This window comes from Pantherophis guttatus, chromosome 5 (genome assembly GCF_059756535.1).
Source record: "Pantherophis guttatus breed Tessera chromosome 5, ASM5975653v1, whole genome shotgun sequence".
Classification (NCBI taxonomy): Eukaryota; Metazoa; Chordata; class Lepidosauria; order Squamata; family Colubridae; genus Pantherophis; species Pantherophis guttatus.
In genome coordinates this window covers 52423490-52442186 of record NC_142067.1, presented here as the reverse complement: position 1 = coordinate 52442186, position 18697 = coordinate 52423490, and the positions used below count along the sequence as shown (strand labels likewise).

General features: G+C 33.8%; 1 protein-coding gene across 11 annotated transcripts in view; it reads right to left on the bottom strand.

Moving 5' to 3' along the window:
- The window catches only part of SON (SON DNA and RNA binding protein), a 34375-nt gene that overhangs the window by 11146 nt on the left and 4532 nt on the right, over positions 1 to 18697 (bottom strand). For all 11 annotated transcript variants that reach the window (XR_015728199.1, XR_015728198.1, XR_015728200.1 and 8 more), the window contains exons 2-8: positions 18527 to 18693; positions 9609 to 17018; positions 6835 to 6998; positions 5841 to 5984; positions 4306 to 4488; positions 2430 to 2540; positions 712 to 828 (exon numbers count right to left, since the gene is read on the bottom strand). Coding sequence is in view for 3 of the 11 variants with exons in the window: in XM_034435861.3 (XP_034291752.2) it covers positions 712 to 828; positions 2430 to 2540; positions 4306 to 4488; positions 5841 to 5984; positions 6835 to 6998; positions 9609 to 17018; positions 18527 to 18693 (8296 nt within the window). In the remaining 8 variants the exon portion in view is untranslated. The remainder of the gene's footprint in view (positions 1 to 711; positions 829 to 2429; positions 2541 to 4305; positions 4489 to 5840; positions 5985 to 6834; positions 6999 to 9608; positions 17019 to 18526; positions 18694 to 18697) is intronic.

Sequence of the window (18697 nt, the reverse complement as noted above, 5' to 3'; positions counted from 1 at the left end):
TATGCACAATCATATTCTGCAGACAAAGAAAAAAAAACCCTCTCCTCAATTTATAAAGACTACCTGTCTACTTTCATCAACATGTCTCCTACTGAGGTCCCCATCAAGTATGGCCATTGTTCTTAGGATTTAATAAAGATAATGATAATAACTTCTTAATGTTGCCTTTGCAATCTAGAAAATCCTAGAATCTTCTCCTAAGAGCCAAGAATACTGTTAGTTCAGGCCAGAGTTAGGCAAACTCCACTTTCAAAGATGTGCACAACAGAAGCAAGCAAGTGAATTTTTACAGCCATATTGACCATTGAGTGAGTTCCTATCCAAATTGTACTGAAATCAGAATCAAGACTAAGCTTAAACTAATAGAAAAGCCCATAGAATTGGAACCACATTTCAAGACAATTTCAGCACAAAATAACAGTAACCCTAGGAGAAATTAAAACAGTTATTTCTAAACAGGTGAGCACATATCAGTCTCCCAGTTTCTAAAGTCCGCCTATCAAACCAGTACTAACAGAGCTATTAAGCAGTGTAAATACAGAATTCAAAACACATCGTGACAAAACACAAAAATAAATGCTTTTAATTTATTTTTCTGCATATATTTTAGGATGTTATTACTGTCCTAAGAGTATCAGTATCACTTCTTCCAGTGATTTCAAAGGAATTTAAAATGTGACATTTGGACTCATCTGTCTGAGTATCATCTACCTTTTTAACCCACGCTTGGGGACCGCTGTTGGATAACTGTTCAGAAGTCAAGACCTGTGCTCCAGTACTGCCTGTAAAATGGCCTGGTATAGAATTCAGCTCAGCCCAGGCATCAATCTGCAATTACAAAGGAACATAGTAATTAATTAAAACATTTCCAAACATTAAGAATATATCAAAATAACGTCCTTGTTATAGTGCTTCTTGCTATATCAATTTAAAACTTGGTACATTTCATTTCAAAAACAATTTAAAATAATACTTTCTTGAAAACATCTCCAAGTGTTACCATTATTTCAGTATTTAAATGTTAAGTTATGGCTATTTGAAGAGCAATAGAACCATATTCTTTTCTAAGGGGGAAAAAATCCTTCAGAACTTTTGGAAACCTGCAGAAGATTCACTCTTTATTTTGACATAAACCTTACTCTGTACCTTAGAGTGTGACACTATCTTATTATTTCCTAAGGCTTTTGACTAGCTATGCTACAATACAGGTAGTCCTTGATTTACAGCCACAATTGAGCCCAAAATTTCTGTTGTTAAGTGAGACATTTGTTAAGTGAGTTTTGCCCCATTTTACGACCTTTAAACCAGGAAAGGCTCAATAATGACTAGGAAGTACAGTACAGATGTGTAGTTTAATATATGTATGGGGAAAAAAATACTCATGGTATTAGGGAGGCACAAGTTTAAGAAATGAATCTGCATTTTGCATGCAGATGATACTATCTTATTTTCTGAGAACCAAATTATGTATACCAAATGTCAGCTATACCATATGATGCAATTAAGAGCACATATCCAAGAATTAATGTTTTGAAAGCCAAGGTATTAGTATTTAACAAAGAAAATAGAGTAAATGACTGCACATTATACATAAATGGTGGAGAATGGGAGAAAAAGTTTGAAACTTGATAAACTGCTAACTGAGGAGGAAAAAATTGATAGCGAAATTTTAAAATGTATAAAAATAGGAAGAAAGGTAATGGATTGTATGAATCTTGCTGCACAAAATGAATAGAAGTGAAATTGCTGCATATTAGTCTGCAGCTTACCACTTCATTAATCAGAAGTTAGAGTTTGGTGTATCAGGAGAAACATAAAAATTGAATGCAGTGGGAATGTGTTATTTAAAAAGTTTGTGTAGTAAAAAAATAAATAGTGTTAAGAATGAATGGCATGTGAATATGGATTTAATTCACAATTGATTGAACAGTATAAAAGAGATATAGGTGATTTGGTCATGTAGAAATAATGTATAAGAATTGAAATGCAAAACAAACAAGTGAAGCAAGAATTGGAAAGGAGGAGAAGATCAAGGAAACTGACATTGGATTCAGTAAGATCTTCAAAGAAGTGAGAAGTTTAAAAAAAAAATTGAATCAGTATATTTATATGGGCAAAGAAAAGAGTTTTCCAAAATGAAAGACATGGAGAGTTAGAGAAAAATGTAGATGTAGATATAAATTAGATTTCATCTCCTTTCAATTTTGCTTACTATTTTTCCCACCGCTTTTGTTTTGCTTATCACTCATCCTAAGGAAACAATTCAATGCGTATGCATGTATGGGAACATGTAAACAACATAGCTTTAAAGAAACATAAAAGTCTGAAATTAATACTGCCAGAAATCTGTAAAACTGATAAGATTTTATATTCCTCAGATTTTTATAAAATTTTCAAGATAAAATTGGGAAATAGAAACTATAACTTGCCCGTTCTTGTGCACGATTTAACAAGCACATTGCCTCCAGATCAAATGTATTTTCCGTAAGTCTCTTTTGGGCTATCGTCCGTTCAGTCAGTGCTGATGAGATGTCCACAGGCTAAAAAAAAATAGTAAAAATATTATCTTTTCTCTATGTACTTAGGTAAATATTCTCCTACAGAGGAATACAAATTTTTATCTCATTACAAGCCAATATTGTGGCCACTAGGTTGGCCCGTTAGACTGCTGTTTTGCAAGCTGCACTGGTTGCCAGTTTGCTTCAATTCAAGATGCTGGTTATCACCTTTAAAAGCTCTTTGTGAAATGAGACCAGGTTAACAAAGGAACCATCTCATCCCAATGGGATTGGTCTGCCCCAACCACACTAGCAGAAAGGGCATGATTCCATTGGTCAAGGAATTCTGGCTGACAGGGTCTAAGAGAAAACCTTTTCTGCTGTGGCTCCTGCCCTCTGGAACATGCTCCCCAAGACAATCTTCCCCCCATCATTTTGGCCTTCCAAAAGGGCCTGATGGCCTAGATCTCCCAATTGATCTGGTGCCCCAATGAGCATGTTTCATACTGGAGGTGGTTAACTCCACTTTTATCCCCTATGTATCTTGTCCCTTCCTTGTCAGAATTGTTAATTTTAAGTCAATTTTAAGGTTGTTTTATCTTGTTGCATTTAGTTGGTTGTAAGCCACCTAGAATCACCTATTGTCGAGATGAGCAGTAAATAAACAAATAAATGCATACACACATAAACAATGTGCCCCTCAATGCAATTTTTTGTTATAAAACAACCCATTAATGTTATATCTGTTGTGAAAGCAATTGAAAAATGCATATTACATTTGGATAGTATAATAGTATTGCACTGAAAGTTACAATTATCTTTCAAAGATATTTCAAACTTCTCACAAGGTCGGATTCAAGATTTAACATGTCTCAATATTTGGATCACAAAAGGACAAGGTGCATGACTTAGATTCCATATTACAATGTGCAGTACATGTTTATAGACACACACACACAACTCAATTTTTGAATACATTTTCCTAGCATTAGTTATGATTCAAATACAGTCTGAGAAATAAGCAATATTGAAAATACTACAAATAAATGGTAGAACTAATATACAGTATATTTACAACTATATTAATAATTAACAATAGAACAAAAGCTAGCAGGTCAGTGTTGAATCTGGATAGTGGACACTGCACTACCCAGAGATGGCAGAATAGAAGATAGAAAAACAGAGAAAATGACAAAATATTAAGACCTACAAATACAAGTACAATGATTGGTGCGCCGGGGGGGGGGGAGAGGACAGTATCACTAGTAATAGCCCTCTTAGGTGCAATTCCAAAACATTCTAGTGTGTTACTTGAACACCATCAGCATTGACAAAATCACCATCAGTAAACTGCAATAGACAACTCTACTTTGAACAGCTTTTATCCTGCATTAATACCTTTAAACCATCAAACATCTGTCTCAGGTCCTGGATAAAAATGCTAACTCCAGTGTAAATATCTGACTGTACAATCAGCCATATAAATAATTTTATCAACACAATATATAGCCTATTCTAATTGCCAAATTATATACATTGGGGTGGTTGCTTTTTCTTATTTATAAAAGCATACATTTTCCACAACGAAATTTATATTCCAACTTTCCTTTGGAATTATATAACTTCCAAAGGAAAGGAATGATACACACTAAAATAATTAGTTTGACAACTTGACTGGAGCAGGTGAACAATCTAAAAACAGCACATCGTTCTATACTTGAGAATTGCACAATACATTATAATCTAATGTCTATAGATTTAATGGAAGGTTTATAGCCAGTGTCTCAAGTCTCTTTCAAATTTTTACCTCCAAATTGGCTGGATCGGGAAACACATCATCCTTGTTCTCATCCTTGTCCTTCTCAACTGGAACCCATTCCCCATATGCACTATCCGCTTCTTTTTTCCTGTGTTGAGACCCTGAAGAAACTGGAAACTCTTTTGTCAGAGTTACCTGATTTTTTGGAGGTGTTGGTTTTATTGTAGGAGTCTTTGGGAGGAGAGAAAGAATATAATTATGTTAAATAAATATAAATACAATTATACTTACAATTATGAGCCCACATACAACATATACACAAATAAGTGCTAGCACTGCATTGGCAAAATGTGTGACAAACTGAACGAGCAACAAACCATGTTTCCAACTTTGAAGTTTTACAATCCAAATAATTTTATCATATTTTCATCGTTTACTACTATCACAATATGTATAATGTATCATTCCAAAGTCCATGATACAAAGCAAAATAAAACTTTTTTAAAATAAATGTTGCAAAAATAGGGGGCGGGAGGGGAAAGCAGTGAAATAAATGGTGATATTTGAATTCATTCTTCATCAACTTCGTCAACTATCTATGATCCAGAATAAAGTCCCTATAAAAGCAAAAACAGCCTCTTTTCTCTTTTTCCATTAAACTATCTCATGAGAAGAATTCGACTCAAGGAAAAACCATATAATATAAATTCATTATTATAGAAATAAGGTTGTCTATGAGTATATGTCATCCATTTGAAAACAAATATCATAGGCAAAGGCACATTTGTCTTGATCCATTCTAAAGATTTGCAGCAATAGTTTATTTAGGTAATCATGGTAGGTCATGCTGTAATGCATATTAATTATGCTATTGGTTTTTAACAGTTGATTTTTTATTTCAATTTGTATTATCTTTTACTATTGCTGAAATCTCTAATAAAAAGCATTTTTAAAAAAGATTTTGAAATGATGCTGAGAAGATATTAAACAGTTTCTCTAGATTTACATCAAGATATTTTAAATTGAGTTGGCTAAACTCCTTATTTTATCCTGCTCACCATCATGTAAACTCTAATAATACATCATGAAATTGAATCTCATACATAGAGTTTTAATTTTTATAACAGAACTTCACTTAATACAATTCCAATCCAATTCCAAATCTCCAAAACAATTTTTGAGGAGTCTAGGACCTACGTGGGTATTAGAAATCATTCGTCTTTCCCATTCTGCTAAATCTTGTTCCGTAAATTATATGAAACAAATCAAATGTTCACTACTGTCTCAATAGTGTAAATATATTACTGTGTGTTAACTAAATGTTCAATAACTTGAAGGGAGGAAGGTAATCTCTGTCTTTTCACCACTTAGAACTCCACTTATATTTTGCTTTTTAAAATGTTGGTGAAATCCATTTAAAAACCCAGAATATGCCCAAATGCTAGCAATAGCTCATTACACTAACAGTCAGTATTTCTCTGCAATTAATAAAACATTGTACTTGTGTGTTCCCTTGTCACTTAAGTGTAAAAAGTACATAAATGAAACAAAATGCAGCTACAAGTGATGTTTACAATACGTACAGTTAAATTGAAAAAAATAGGCTTGGGCTCATTCAGTTTAAAGGGATGGTTGATAAAAGGATGTTCCTCCTCTTCTTCATCAGAAACATGAGGCTTATTTACAATGACATCATCTTCCTGGCTTTGGGCAATCTTCTTGCATTTCTGAAAATATAAAAAACCATTATATAGAATATAATGAAATAAAATTATTAAAGGATCAGGAAGATAAATGTATATAATGGAATTTCCTAAAATATGACAATAACAGTTAAAAATACTAGACTCAGAACAATCATCCACTAAAACAGTATAACTAAACCTGCTCTTACTGCCATTCAGAGTTACAAAGCCAGGTGATCTAGTAAATCTGAGAGCTAATTAGTTTATTTCCAGAAAGGATGCATAATTTTATCCCGGATAAAGAACAAAGCAATATTATTATTCTTATCATGTAAAAGCCAGTTTGGTCTAAGGGTTAAGGTACCTGGCTAGAAAGTGGGAGATCATGAATTCTAGTCTACCTTCGGCACAAAGCCAGCTAGGTGACCTTGGGACTATCATATCTCAACTCTAGAAAGAAGGCAATGGTGAGCCACTTCTGAAATCTGTTGAAAAAACTTCCATGATCTAATTAGTCACCAAGAATCAATACTGATTCAAAAACACACCCAGACATATACACAAATCAAGTAAAAAAAAATCCAGACTCAGTTCATTTGCACTTGCACTTATTTGTGTCCTTGTATTAGATCTAATGTTTTTCAAACAAGGTATTTTTTTATTTTGAAAACTAAATATAGCACGAATTGTTTTCATTACATCAGTGTTAAGACAGAACGCAAAATGATTTCAAATTCATGATGCTCTGTTCTGTTTCAATTTTGGAATTGTTTGAGAAAATGACCATTTTATATTTAAAATAACCGGTTTGCACTTAAAGGTGTTTCAAATTTGACACTTTGGCACACCTCTAGCTAATTTTCATACATCAGTTTCATTTTGTTCCTCTCACCTCAGTCAGTTCCAATATTGTTTCTTTTGCTGACTTTTGAGTAACTTTCTCTTCCTTCTTCTCTGGAGTTATAACAGGCATCAGATTTGGTGGGAGTGGAACACCAGCCTTAGCACACATTGCTGCTGCATTTGCCTTGGCTATTTCAAGTAACTGTGCTTTATCTACAAGGAAAAGGAAATTATTTATATTTTGTCAGTCTCGTGATGTGAACATACAGAATTCAAATGCTGGTTTGAAATTTGAACAATTGTCTACCTCTTTCCAAATATCTATTCTAGCATTCTCACCCACTTAAGAAGCCAATTATTAAGTCTGGGTGTTCAGTTAAAGTAGAACAATAGGCAGTATAATTTTTGAATAGAGATATTAGGCAAAATGAGAAAATAACAGGTATAAATATTAAAAAGTTTATAAATTGAGGGCATTCGCTGATGGTTATATTTTTGCAAGACCCCAAAAATAATATAGAATATTTGATGAGGAAATTAAATGAGTTTGGGGTTTTAGCAGGTTTTAAAATAAATACACAGAAAACAACAATGCTTATTAAGAATAGGACCTCTCAGGACGGTGACATATTGACTAAAAGGCTGGTTTGAAGGTTGAGAAAAAGTGAAAAACCTGGGGGTTATATTGGTAAATAGAAACACAAAACTATTTCAAAATAACTATGTACATTTTTGGAATAAAATCGAAAAGGACTTATTGAGATGGGATAAATTGTAATTATCATTAATGGGTAGAATTTCTGTAATTAAGATGGATGTTTTACCAAACATGCTTTTTCTGTTTTAGACGCCATTACTTGCAACTGATACTCCATTTAAACAATGACAGAGGGATATTTCCACATTTATATGGCAAGGGAAAAAACCAAGAATTAGATACAAATTACTGCAAGATGCTAAGGAAATAAGAGGTTTGGGTTTATCAGATTTGAAATTGTATTTCGATGTTTGCTGTTTGAGGTCTGGCTAAAAGAGTGGGTTAATCTTCAGAATAAGAGAATACTTGATTTAGAGGCCATGAATTAAGATTTGGATGGCACAGCTATTTATGGTATGACAAGGTTAAAGTAAATGTCTATTTTAATAACCATTTTGTTAGACGTGCCCTCCTCCTAAGAATTTGGAATAAATATAAAACAAAATTTTCTGTGAAGATGCCAGGAAACTTTTTTTAGTAAAGGAATGGTGGCAAAGCCAGACTGATGGACTTATGGTCAAATAATATATTTTAGTTTAGTTTTGTTTACTTTATTGTCATTGCATCTCGTACAACGAAGTTTTGGTGATCCTAAAATCTAAAGAGGAATTAGAATCAGAAGGACGTGTCTGCCATTGGTTTGCATAATTACAATGGAAAGAAAGATTTAAATCAGACAAAAAGTTATGGGTTTGACTGTGAAAAATGAATTAGAAATCTTACTGCACGGTAGTGATGAGCATATTATTGCTAAGGCCTATAAATTATTGAATTTGAATTTGGACAATGAATATGTAAAGCATTACATGATTCAATGGGCAAGAAACTTTGGATATAATGTAATGAACAATGGGAGAATATATGGACGAAAGGTCTAAAATTTACACTAAATTGTAATTTAAAAGAAAAATTTTATAAGATGATGTATCATTGGTATTTAAAACCAGATAAGTTGTCAAGAATGTATAAAGGCATTTCAAATGAATGTTATAAATGCAAATGTAAAGAAGGTATCTTTTATCACTTATTGTGGACATGTGATAAAGCAAAGAAATATTGGAGTAAGATTCACATCTTAATACAGAAGATTCCCAAAGTGAATATAAAGATAAAACCAGAAACTTTTATTCTGGGTTTAATGGAAAAAGACTTGGAATTTTTTTGGGAACTGTGTTATATATGTTGACAGCAGCAAGATTACTTTACACACAAAAATGGAAGGCCACTTTGATTCCTGCAATGGATGAATGCTTGCAAAAGTTGTGGAATTAGCAGAGATGGCCATATTGACTGCTTTGATCAAAGAAAAAAAATACAATTGCTTTTGTTTTTACTTGGAAACCACTTCTGAACTTTGTGTTTGAGGTAGAAAAAAATGAAACTTTTGAGTTTTATCAATTAAATAGGTTTGTTGTTATAGAAATGGCTAGTTTATAATATGTCAAAGTAAAAAGTTGAGGTTTGATGTTATTGTCTTATTCTACTGCACCAAAGGGAAATCAGAAATCAACCTTTCTTCCACCTCTTTGCCCTACACTTTTCCTTTCCCTTTTCCCTCTGTTATTTTCCTATTTCTTTTGTATTTTTATATTTTATATTATAAATTAATAATGTAGAAAAAAAATAAGAAAAAAGTATGCCAACTAGTCAAGATACTTGAAGGCATGATATTGGCTGGGGGCGATTATAAAGAATGAAAGACTTGCTATCAGGGTTCCAACCGATGCCCTAATTAAACCATGAACCTCAAGCTCAAGCCACTTTTATTATAGTAATTAATGAATTATCTTTTGTCTTCCAAGTCTTCCTGCCCTTTCTGGTCATCTTGGATATTTTTCTTCAAATACTAATCAGCATCAAGATGCATATAAATGCAATGCAAAACCTAAACTGTGGAACCCAAAGGTGCTTTTTCAAAACTCAAGCTGGATTGTTTTTTTCCTTGAAGATGTTTTACTACTCATCCAAGAAACTTCTGAAGGGCGGGGAATAGCTTTGAATGCATTCATGATATGAAATAAATATATGAATGCTAAAATAATCTAGCAAGAGGAAACATTGCTTACCCAAGTCAGTGAGACGTTTTGGTGATCTGCTTGAAGATCTAGACCGTCGATGATCAGGTGATTTACTAGTACTTCTTCTTCTTCCTGTAGACCTAGAACATCTCAGACGGACAGGTGTTCGACTTCTGGACCGCAACCTGAGAGATATTCTATAACTGTCTCTTGAATCAGATCTTCTTCTCCTCCTCTCTGTTGATCTTGATCGATTTCTCCGAGATCGTCTATTTCTTTTTCTTGACAAAGATCGCTGTCTTGATACTGATCTTGATCTAGTCCTCCTCCGTCTTGAACGTGATTGTGAACGAGTTCGAGACCGTGACTGTGATCGATGATCAGATTTAGATCTTGTTCTCTTCCGTGTTAATGATCGTGAACGATTTCTTCTAGACCTTGATACTGTTCTACGTCTACGAGACCTAGTTTCTGGGGACTTGGAACCTTTACTTTTTGATCTTCTCAAGCGTTCTTTCTCTCCTGCTTTATCAATAGATTTAGACCTAGACCTAGATTTAGATTTGTGCTGCTCAGGTGATTTTTCTCGATTATTCAAAGTTGCTTCCAAAGACTCAGTTCCATCTGTTTTCTCAAGAGACTTAGACTTTGATCTGTATTTAGAACGTTTTTCTCTTGATCCATCCACAGAATCTTTGTCTTTTTTTCTTTCAGAAGACTTTGATCTAGATTTTGATTTAGATTTTGGCCGATCTGATGACCTAGATCGTCTATGTCTAGAATTTAAGGTTGACTCCCTCTTTTCAACTGATTTTGTTCTGGACTTATGATCAGTAGATTTAGATCGTCTTTTTGATTTTGCTGCGGTTTCTGTGTTCTCAACAGATTTCGATCTAGATTTGTGATTATCAGAAGACCTAGAACGTCTCCTTTTTGATCTAGCTGAGGTCTCTCTTTTATCAGCAGATTTGGATCTAGATTTGCGATCAGAGGACCCAGACCGCCTTCGTTTCATCCTCACTGAAGTCTCCCTTTTGTCAACAGATTTGGACTTTGATCTGCGGTTATCAGAAGACCTGGATCGCCTTCGCCTTATCCTCACTGAACTCTCTCTTTTGTCAACTGATCTGGATCTTGACTTACGATTATCAGAGGATCTTGAGCGCCTTCGCCTTCCTCTCCCTGAAATCTCCCTTCTGTCAACAGATCTAGACCTAGATTTGCGGATTTCAGGGGTCCTTGATCTTCTCCCCCTTCTTCTCACTGAAAGCTCTCTCTTGTCATCGGGAGATCTTGACCTAGATTTGAGATTATCAGAAGATCTAGATCGCCTTCTCCGTGTTCTTATTGAAGAGTCTCTTCTGTCAAACGATTTGGATCTAGATCTACAATGATCAGAAGACTGAGATCGCCTTCGCCTTGTTCTCACAGAGGTCTCTCTTTTGTCACTTGATCGTGATCTAGATTTATGATGGTCAGAAGATCTGGAGCGCTTCCTCCTTGATCTTGTCAAAGTCTCTCTTCTATCAACTGATCTTGATCTAGATCTGCGATTGTCAGAAGACCTGGATAACCTTCGTCTTCTCCTAGCTGATTCTCTTTTTTCAACTGATCTGGATCTAGACTTGTGATCAGATGATCTGGATCGTCTTCGTCTTGATCTTATTGAAGTTTCTCTTCTATCAGGAGATTTAGATCTAGATTTAAGACGATCAGAGGTTCGTGACTGTCTTCGTCTAGATCTTAATGAAGATTCTTTTTCTTCTTTTTTATCAACAGATTTGGATCTAGATTTATGACGTGAAATGGAGTGCTTTCTCTTGGACCTGGAATCATTTTTGCTTCTAGAACGTGCTCTTCTAGATACATGTCTAGAGGTAGAACGTGATCTAGATTTCTTTTTACGCTTCTTTGACTTGGAAGGAGATTTTGATCTGCTTTTTTTTGCTTTTTTTCCACTTTTACTTTTATCTTTACTTTTGCTACTTATTTTTTCACTTTTTTTGTCTTTTAAATTACTCCCATCACTTTCCTTAATTATGTCTGAAGAATTCAGAGTAGCATCTGAATCCTGATATTTTGAAGAGTCCTGAAGAGAAATTTCCAAGTCTTTATCCTTTATTATAACCTCAGATTCAACAGCTATTCCTGAATCTTTTGCCTCAATGCATTCTCCCACTTTGATGACTTCTTTCTCTGTCAAGTGCACAGGCTTTACAGCTTCTCCTGAATCTCCCAGCACAATGGTTTCCAGTTGATTTACTTCCACATTGCCTTCTGTTGTCATACAGAGAGGTTTTATAGTTGTTTGCTCCTTTGAAGAAATCTGTACATCTAAATCTTTTCTGTTTGCCACACCTACAGATTCTAAGGTTGCTTCTGAATCTTTCATTTCCGAAGTCAACTGTGGAATTATTTCTGCACTCTTATCTTGGGTTAATATCACATGTTCTACAGTTGATTCCTGAACTTTCCCTTCTGCCACAAATCCACTTTTTAAATTCTGTTCAATATCCTTTGTACTTGAACATTCAGAAACTGATACAAAATCTTTAACAGGTTCTACAGCTGTTTCTAATAACTTTTGTTGTGGCAAACTTGAGTTTCTTTCCAAATTCTGAGTGTTTAAAGGTAACACTGTTTTTGAGAGTTCCTGAAAATCCATTTGCTCTTTCTCTCCTGATGTTTGTACAGTTTGAAGGTTTTTTATTTCAATGACAGACTTGCTTACAGCAACTGTTTCAAAATCTTCCAGTTCTTTCATGTGTACAGAGTCTGAAGCATTGTTACATTTCAATTCCATTATATCGGTAAGTCCTGAATTTGATTTTGATTTATTAATATCTGTAGAAATGTCAGGTGACTTGTTAATTAAATTGTCTAGTTCTACATTTGTATTTGTAGCCTGTGTATCTGACATAGTTATACTTTCCAGAAATATTTCAGAACATTTTTCAGTTGTTTCTGGAACTATAGCTGATATATTTGATCCGGTATCTCTTACTTTTGAAATTTGAGTAGTTATCTCTGAAATACCTATTATTTCTTCATATGTAAGACTTCCTTTTAAATTTTTGGCCACTGTGGTATCATATTGGGGAGACTCTAAATCTTTTATTTCCTGGTTACGTCTATATTTCAAAATTTGTTCTAGGTTTTCCATATTGCCTGAAGATAATATATTTGAAATAGCTTTCGAAAGTTGGTCTTGTGTCACTTTTTCAGATTCGGAAGCAATTTTGAATGGATGTGTTGCTAGCCCATATTTAATTTCTGAAGCAGATTCCAAATTTTTTACTTCCAAAATGTTTTCTTGTTGTATTTGCGAGTCAGAGTCAATTATTTCTAGTGGACAACTCTCTGCAGTTGTGTCAGAAGATTTGAAACCAGTTACTCCCAAATACGTTTGAGCAGTTTTGAGCTCTGGGATTTTTGAACTGTCAGTTACTTCCAATATAGAAACAGATTCTGAAGATGTTAATTCTGGTTTCTTTGACTGCATTGCAGTGGCCACTGGAGTTTTTATTTCCAATAGTCTTTCATAGCTCATTGTTGCTCTTAAACCTTTTGGTTCAATTTTAGACCCAGACTGTGAAACATCAGCTGCATCTCTGGATTCCAATACATAAAGAGACTTAGTATATTTTTCTCTCTGAGTAGCTTTTAAATCCTTCATCTCTCGTGCATCTAAATTAGTAGGGCTTTCTTTCAAATCTTGGACATCCACCATAAATTCAGGCAGAGTTGTATCAAGCTTCTCTCTCTCTTGGCCTGTGATAGTTTCAGAAACTCCAGAACATTTTAATAATTCTGTACCTGATTCTGAAGTTATACCAGAAACACTTTCTTTGTCAGCAACTGACAGTCTTTCTTCTATAATCTGTGCTCTTACACCACGATTTGAAGACATAAACAGTTTTGAAATATTTGCATCATTTTCATTAGATGGCTGGACAGGTTCATCATTTATCTTTTCTTTACCCATAAACTCTACATTAATTGACTTCTGACTTCCTTCTACCCTTTTCATATCTGTTCTGTAATTACGTTCAAAACTTTCTTCTGGTACATCTATGGATTCCACTGAGGCAAATAGAGATGTTAGAACACCCTGCTTTTCTATTACATCCAATTCTTTAGACTTGGGAGGTATTTCTAGATCTTCAGTATCTATTATGTATACAGATGCTGGAGGTGTTTTCAAATGTTCATATGTCAATGCTTCACTTCTGAGTAATGCATTTGACTTTTGCAACTTTGTTACACTCTTTGATTCTGGAAGCATTTCATTTTTTCTGGGAGTTTCTGCTGTAAATTCCACACTATCTGATTTACATCCTGGAATGTATTCTTTAGTTTCTACACCTGTTTGAAGCAAAGGTTCTGAATCAATGTTCAAGTCTTTTATATTCATTGTTTTAGATTCTGAAGTTTTTGAATCTTTCATTTGAATTTCATAAGACTTTGGGATGGTCTCTGAATTTGTTTTTGCCAAGTACACAGTTTCTGGACCATAGTCTGAAACTTTAGTTCCAGAATCAGAAGTAAGAACAATCAGATCTCTCTCTGACAAATGCAGAGATTCTGGTGCGTCCATTAATCCTGTAGTTTCTATTTTTTCTTCCAATTTCTTGTTCTTTTCCTGAATATTAAATTCATCTATATACAGAATCTTTGAACTTGTTCTTGCACATTTAACACCTAAATCAAGCACAGAATCTAAACATTCTTTTCTAATTTGTGTCCTTGTGTGCTCTAATTGTTCTTGACTTTGTTCAAGAGATTCTGAAACTGATTCAAATTGTTTCACAGTAGTGCCAAATGGAAAATCATCTTTTGGTTCAATTAATACTAAATTTTTCAATTTAAAAAAATCTTTAGGATCAATTGCAGCTGCCAAAGGTTTTTCAGGTTCTTTTAAGTCTTGTACTACTGCTATTTCTTTAAATTCTTGATTACTTTTTTCTGAATTTACATCAATTTCATGCAATGATTTTGAAATGAATAATGGACCTTGACTCTTACCTAACGACTCACTTTCTCCTATTTTACTGGAGTTTGTTTCAATTAGTCCCTTACTTCTTGATATAAGTCCCAAATCTGTTGTATCTGCACTACTTTGGTTTTTCTTTACAGTGGAATCAAAACGTTTCTGTTCTATTTCTTGCACAAAATGAGATTCGGTTTCACTTTGTTTCCTATTGGAAGTACCTTCAAGTGTCTCCATGTATGTCACAGTTGGTAATGCAATTGATTTTGATGCAGTTTCCACATTTTTTACATGTTTTTGCAATGGTTTTAAGTTTTCTTGTAAATCATTTGCTTCAGTCACTGCTTCAGATTCTGTACTTTTAACATATCTGATTTCCTTGGCACACGATGGTTCAAAATTGTCAACATTCGACTTATGCAATGATTTCAAAACTGCATCTGAATTTTTCAACTCCATACCTTCAGTTTCTGTATAAAGTTCTAGATTATGTTCTGAATAGTTTGCAAATATCATCTGCAGGGAACCTGAGCCAGCATCCACATCTCTCTCTTCAGGTTCAAGACCAGTTTTGAAATCTTTTTTGTGTGCCTCCACATCAGATTGTGAAGTTTCCTTCACTGTTTTAATTTCTTCTATGCACTGCAACTCTGAAGAGGTATTTTCTAAATTGTTTGCAAGCATTGAAGATTCTGGAGTATTTTTCAACTTCTCTGCATTCTTGCTTTCTTTCTTTCTTAGATCTACATATTTTGAACTTTCCAGATTTTGTATTTTCCCAACCTCTGTTTGTATTGTTGTTTCTGAAACATTCACGTCTTTTAATTGCGAAGCATTTTCAGGAACTTTCACATTAAACAGTGCCAGAGAATGTTGAATGATTTTAGAGTTTCCTCTATTTTCTATTACAGTTTCTAATGAAGTTTCCAAATAATTAATCTGTTCAGCCTTCTCAAATTCCTGGACACATTCTAAATTCTTTGCTTTAGAAGATTCTGGAGCAGGTTTCCAATTTTCTGATTCTGTTACAGCATCAGATTTTGCTTTTAAGCATTTTGTGTCAATTTGCGTAAAATCAGAATTAATTTCTAAATTTGTTTTTTCCAATACTACAACTGAGAGATGTTCTTCTGAATCTATTCTAGTCATATTTTCTAACAGTGGTACTCTTTGTAAAACTGTGGCATCTTTTTGGATTGGAAGATATCCTGCATTTTTTTCTGATTCACTCAGTCCTGTCATGAGGGTAGAAGTTTCTCTTAATTCTTTCATCTCTTTTGGAATCTCTGTATTAAGGTTTGTTCTATTATATTTTTGTACATCAAATTCTGAAACTTCTTGCTGAGGTTTCAGCTGAACTACCAGAGCTAGCTCAGGATCTTTTTGAGGGACTGTATGGACAGCTTCTGGAGCAGTTTCCAAATCTTTCTGTTCTGTTCCAAACTGTTGTGGTTTGCGCAAATCTTTCATTGTGAGAGTTTTCTCAGAATCGTGCACTGAATCACTTTTTCTACTGGAATGCTTAGGACTTCTTTCTGAAGCTTTCACTTTTGCAGTATTTAAAAATTCTGAAGTTGCTTCAAAATCTTTTCCTACCACCATAGCTAAAAATCCTAAAGTTGTTACTGAATCTTTAGCTTCTGCATTTGACTCCAAAGGGAGAGTCATAAATTTATAGCCAGTTGGTTCAAAAGATGTGGATATTGTTTCTTTCAAATTTTTTGAAGCCACAGGTTCTGTGACTGAACTTACACATGTTACTTTCATTGGAGTAGATTCCAGCCTGGTTTCCAAATGTTCTGGCTCCCCTCTTACACAATATGGACTGCTTTCAGGAATGTTTTCTTGATCTGTTGTCTCCAACATTAATTTAGCTTGCTCTACTTCACTTATATCCAAAACTCTTTCTCCAACTGTGCAAATGGCATCACTTAAATATTTATCCTCTGGGCGTGTATTTACAGTTACATTAGGATGGTAACTGTCATCTTCCAATTCTTTTTCATTTGTAAGCTTGACTTCACTGACCTCCTGAATACTTATGACAGTAGAATCTTCTTCAGAGGTATCCAGTTTGCTGGTATCTGAACTAAACATATTATTCAACATAGGTGAGTTTAGATTTTCATACACAGTTTTTTCATTAATCAAAGTAGAAACTTCTTTCAAGGTAGACCCAGAGGGTGTATCTATATCATTTTCAGCACTTAAGAGAGAACCTGAATTTTCCAGATTTGAATGAGAAATAAGTTGCATATCTCCGCATTCCTTTTGCTGAACATCTGTTTCTTTGGCATGTTTTTTATATTTCTTCTCTTTTTTTTCCTTCTTTCGTTTTTTCTTTTTCTTTTTATCTTTATGTTTCTTGTCCTTCTTAGACTTTTTCCTTGGAATTTCATCTTGCACGTCTTCAGATAAGCCTCTCTTAATAGAGCGTGAATTATTCCTTTCGATATCATCTCCATCCCCTTTAAAAAGATATTTTGATTAAAATTTAAAACAAAAACTGACAAAGTTGTATGAAAATCAAAGGCCAAATTTTATAAGACTAACCAATAAGCAGTTTTGCTATATTTGCTGGAATTGTCAGGTTATAGGAGTCAACAAGCAATTATTATTAAAAATACTGATATATACCATGAATTTCCAAAGAAATTCCAAATTTCCAAAGACCTAAGGTCCTATACCTTAGTCCTCAACAAAGACCTAAGGTCCTATACCTTAGTCCTCAACATACGACCACAATTGAGCCCAATATTTCTGTTGCTAAGTAAGAAAATTGTTAAGTGAATTTTGCCCCATTTGATGACTTTTCTTGCCACAGTTGTTAAATGAGTCACTGCAGTTTTTTAGTAACATGCTTGTTAAATGAACCTGGTTTACCAATTGACTTTGCTTATCAGAAAGTCACAAATGTTGATCATATGATCTCGGGATACTGCAACCTTCATAAATATGAGTCAGTTGCCAAGTGGCTGAATTTTGACAACGGAGATGCTGCAACAGTCATAAGCATGAAAAACAGTTTTAAGTCACTTTTTTCAGTGCTGTTGTAACTTCAAATGGTCACTAACTGAACTGTTGTAAGTCAAGGAATACCTATATTTACTGATTCCTTTATAGCATATTCATTTATGCCTTAGGTTTAGGGGGTTTATCTTCACCATAGGGGGCATTTTTGCACAATTTCTTTTTAATTTATATATTAATTAGATCATGTTCTTTCTAACTTAAATTTTCATCTTCTTTTGGCAGACAGATTCCAATTTTAACATATCCAATTATGCAGCAATATGTGAATATTAGAAAAGCACAGAACTCCATATTGGTCCTTTGTAAAGCTGAAATCATCAGATTTATTAATCATCAGATTTATTAATCATCAGAAAACCAAGATAACACACTTTGTTGAAAAAAAAAGTCAACAGTTCTACTACACCTGACATATTAACGGAAATAGTGTCTTCTGTATTTTTGTGGACAGAGTAACTCAAATACTTTGCTCTCTATGCACAAAGAATAACCCTTTTTTTTTTTTAACAAAGGGGAGGGTGATCCTATATCAACAACAGGTAAAATTTTTGAAGGCAAAATTTTCCCTTAATTTCTTTATAGCATAGAACTCTATTCAGAAGATTAACTTCTGAATACAAGTTAACTATAAACGATTACAATTTAAATATTGTGTTAGAACACATTAAACATTTATACTTATGATACTTTAATTTATATAAATTACAAAATATATACAAAATTGATACAACTATTTTCTCCAAATTTCAATTTAATCCATCCTGACACAGCAAACGGTACAGAAAACAGTACAAACGTTTTGCAAAACAGTACGTAATTCTTCTCCAGAAGGCTATATTAAATGTACGCATTTTGGAGATAACATAATATTTTGCAAGGATTATCTATTTTAAAGACATATAGATAAAATTAAAAACTGATCTTAAAATATTTTTTAATTTACCTGATTTGTACCGTGGCTCAGTACCCAACACTTCTGATAATACTTGTTCTATCTTCTGCACTAGTGAATCATTTTGAAGACTTTCTATAGATTGAATTGTATCATCTGAGGAATTTACTTGTCCAGATGTGTTTATTTCACCATTGTGCTGATTTCCTAGCTTTCCACTAA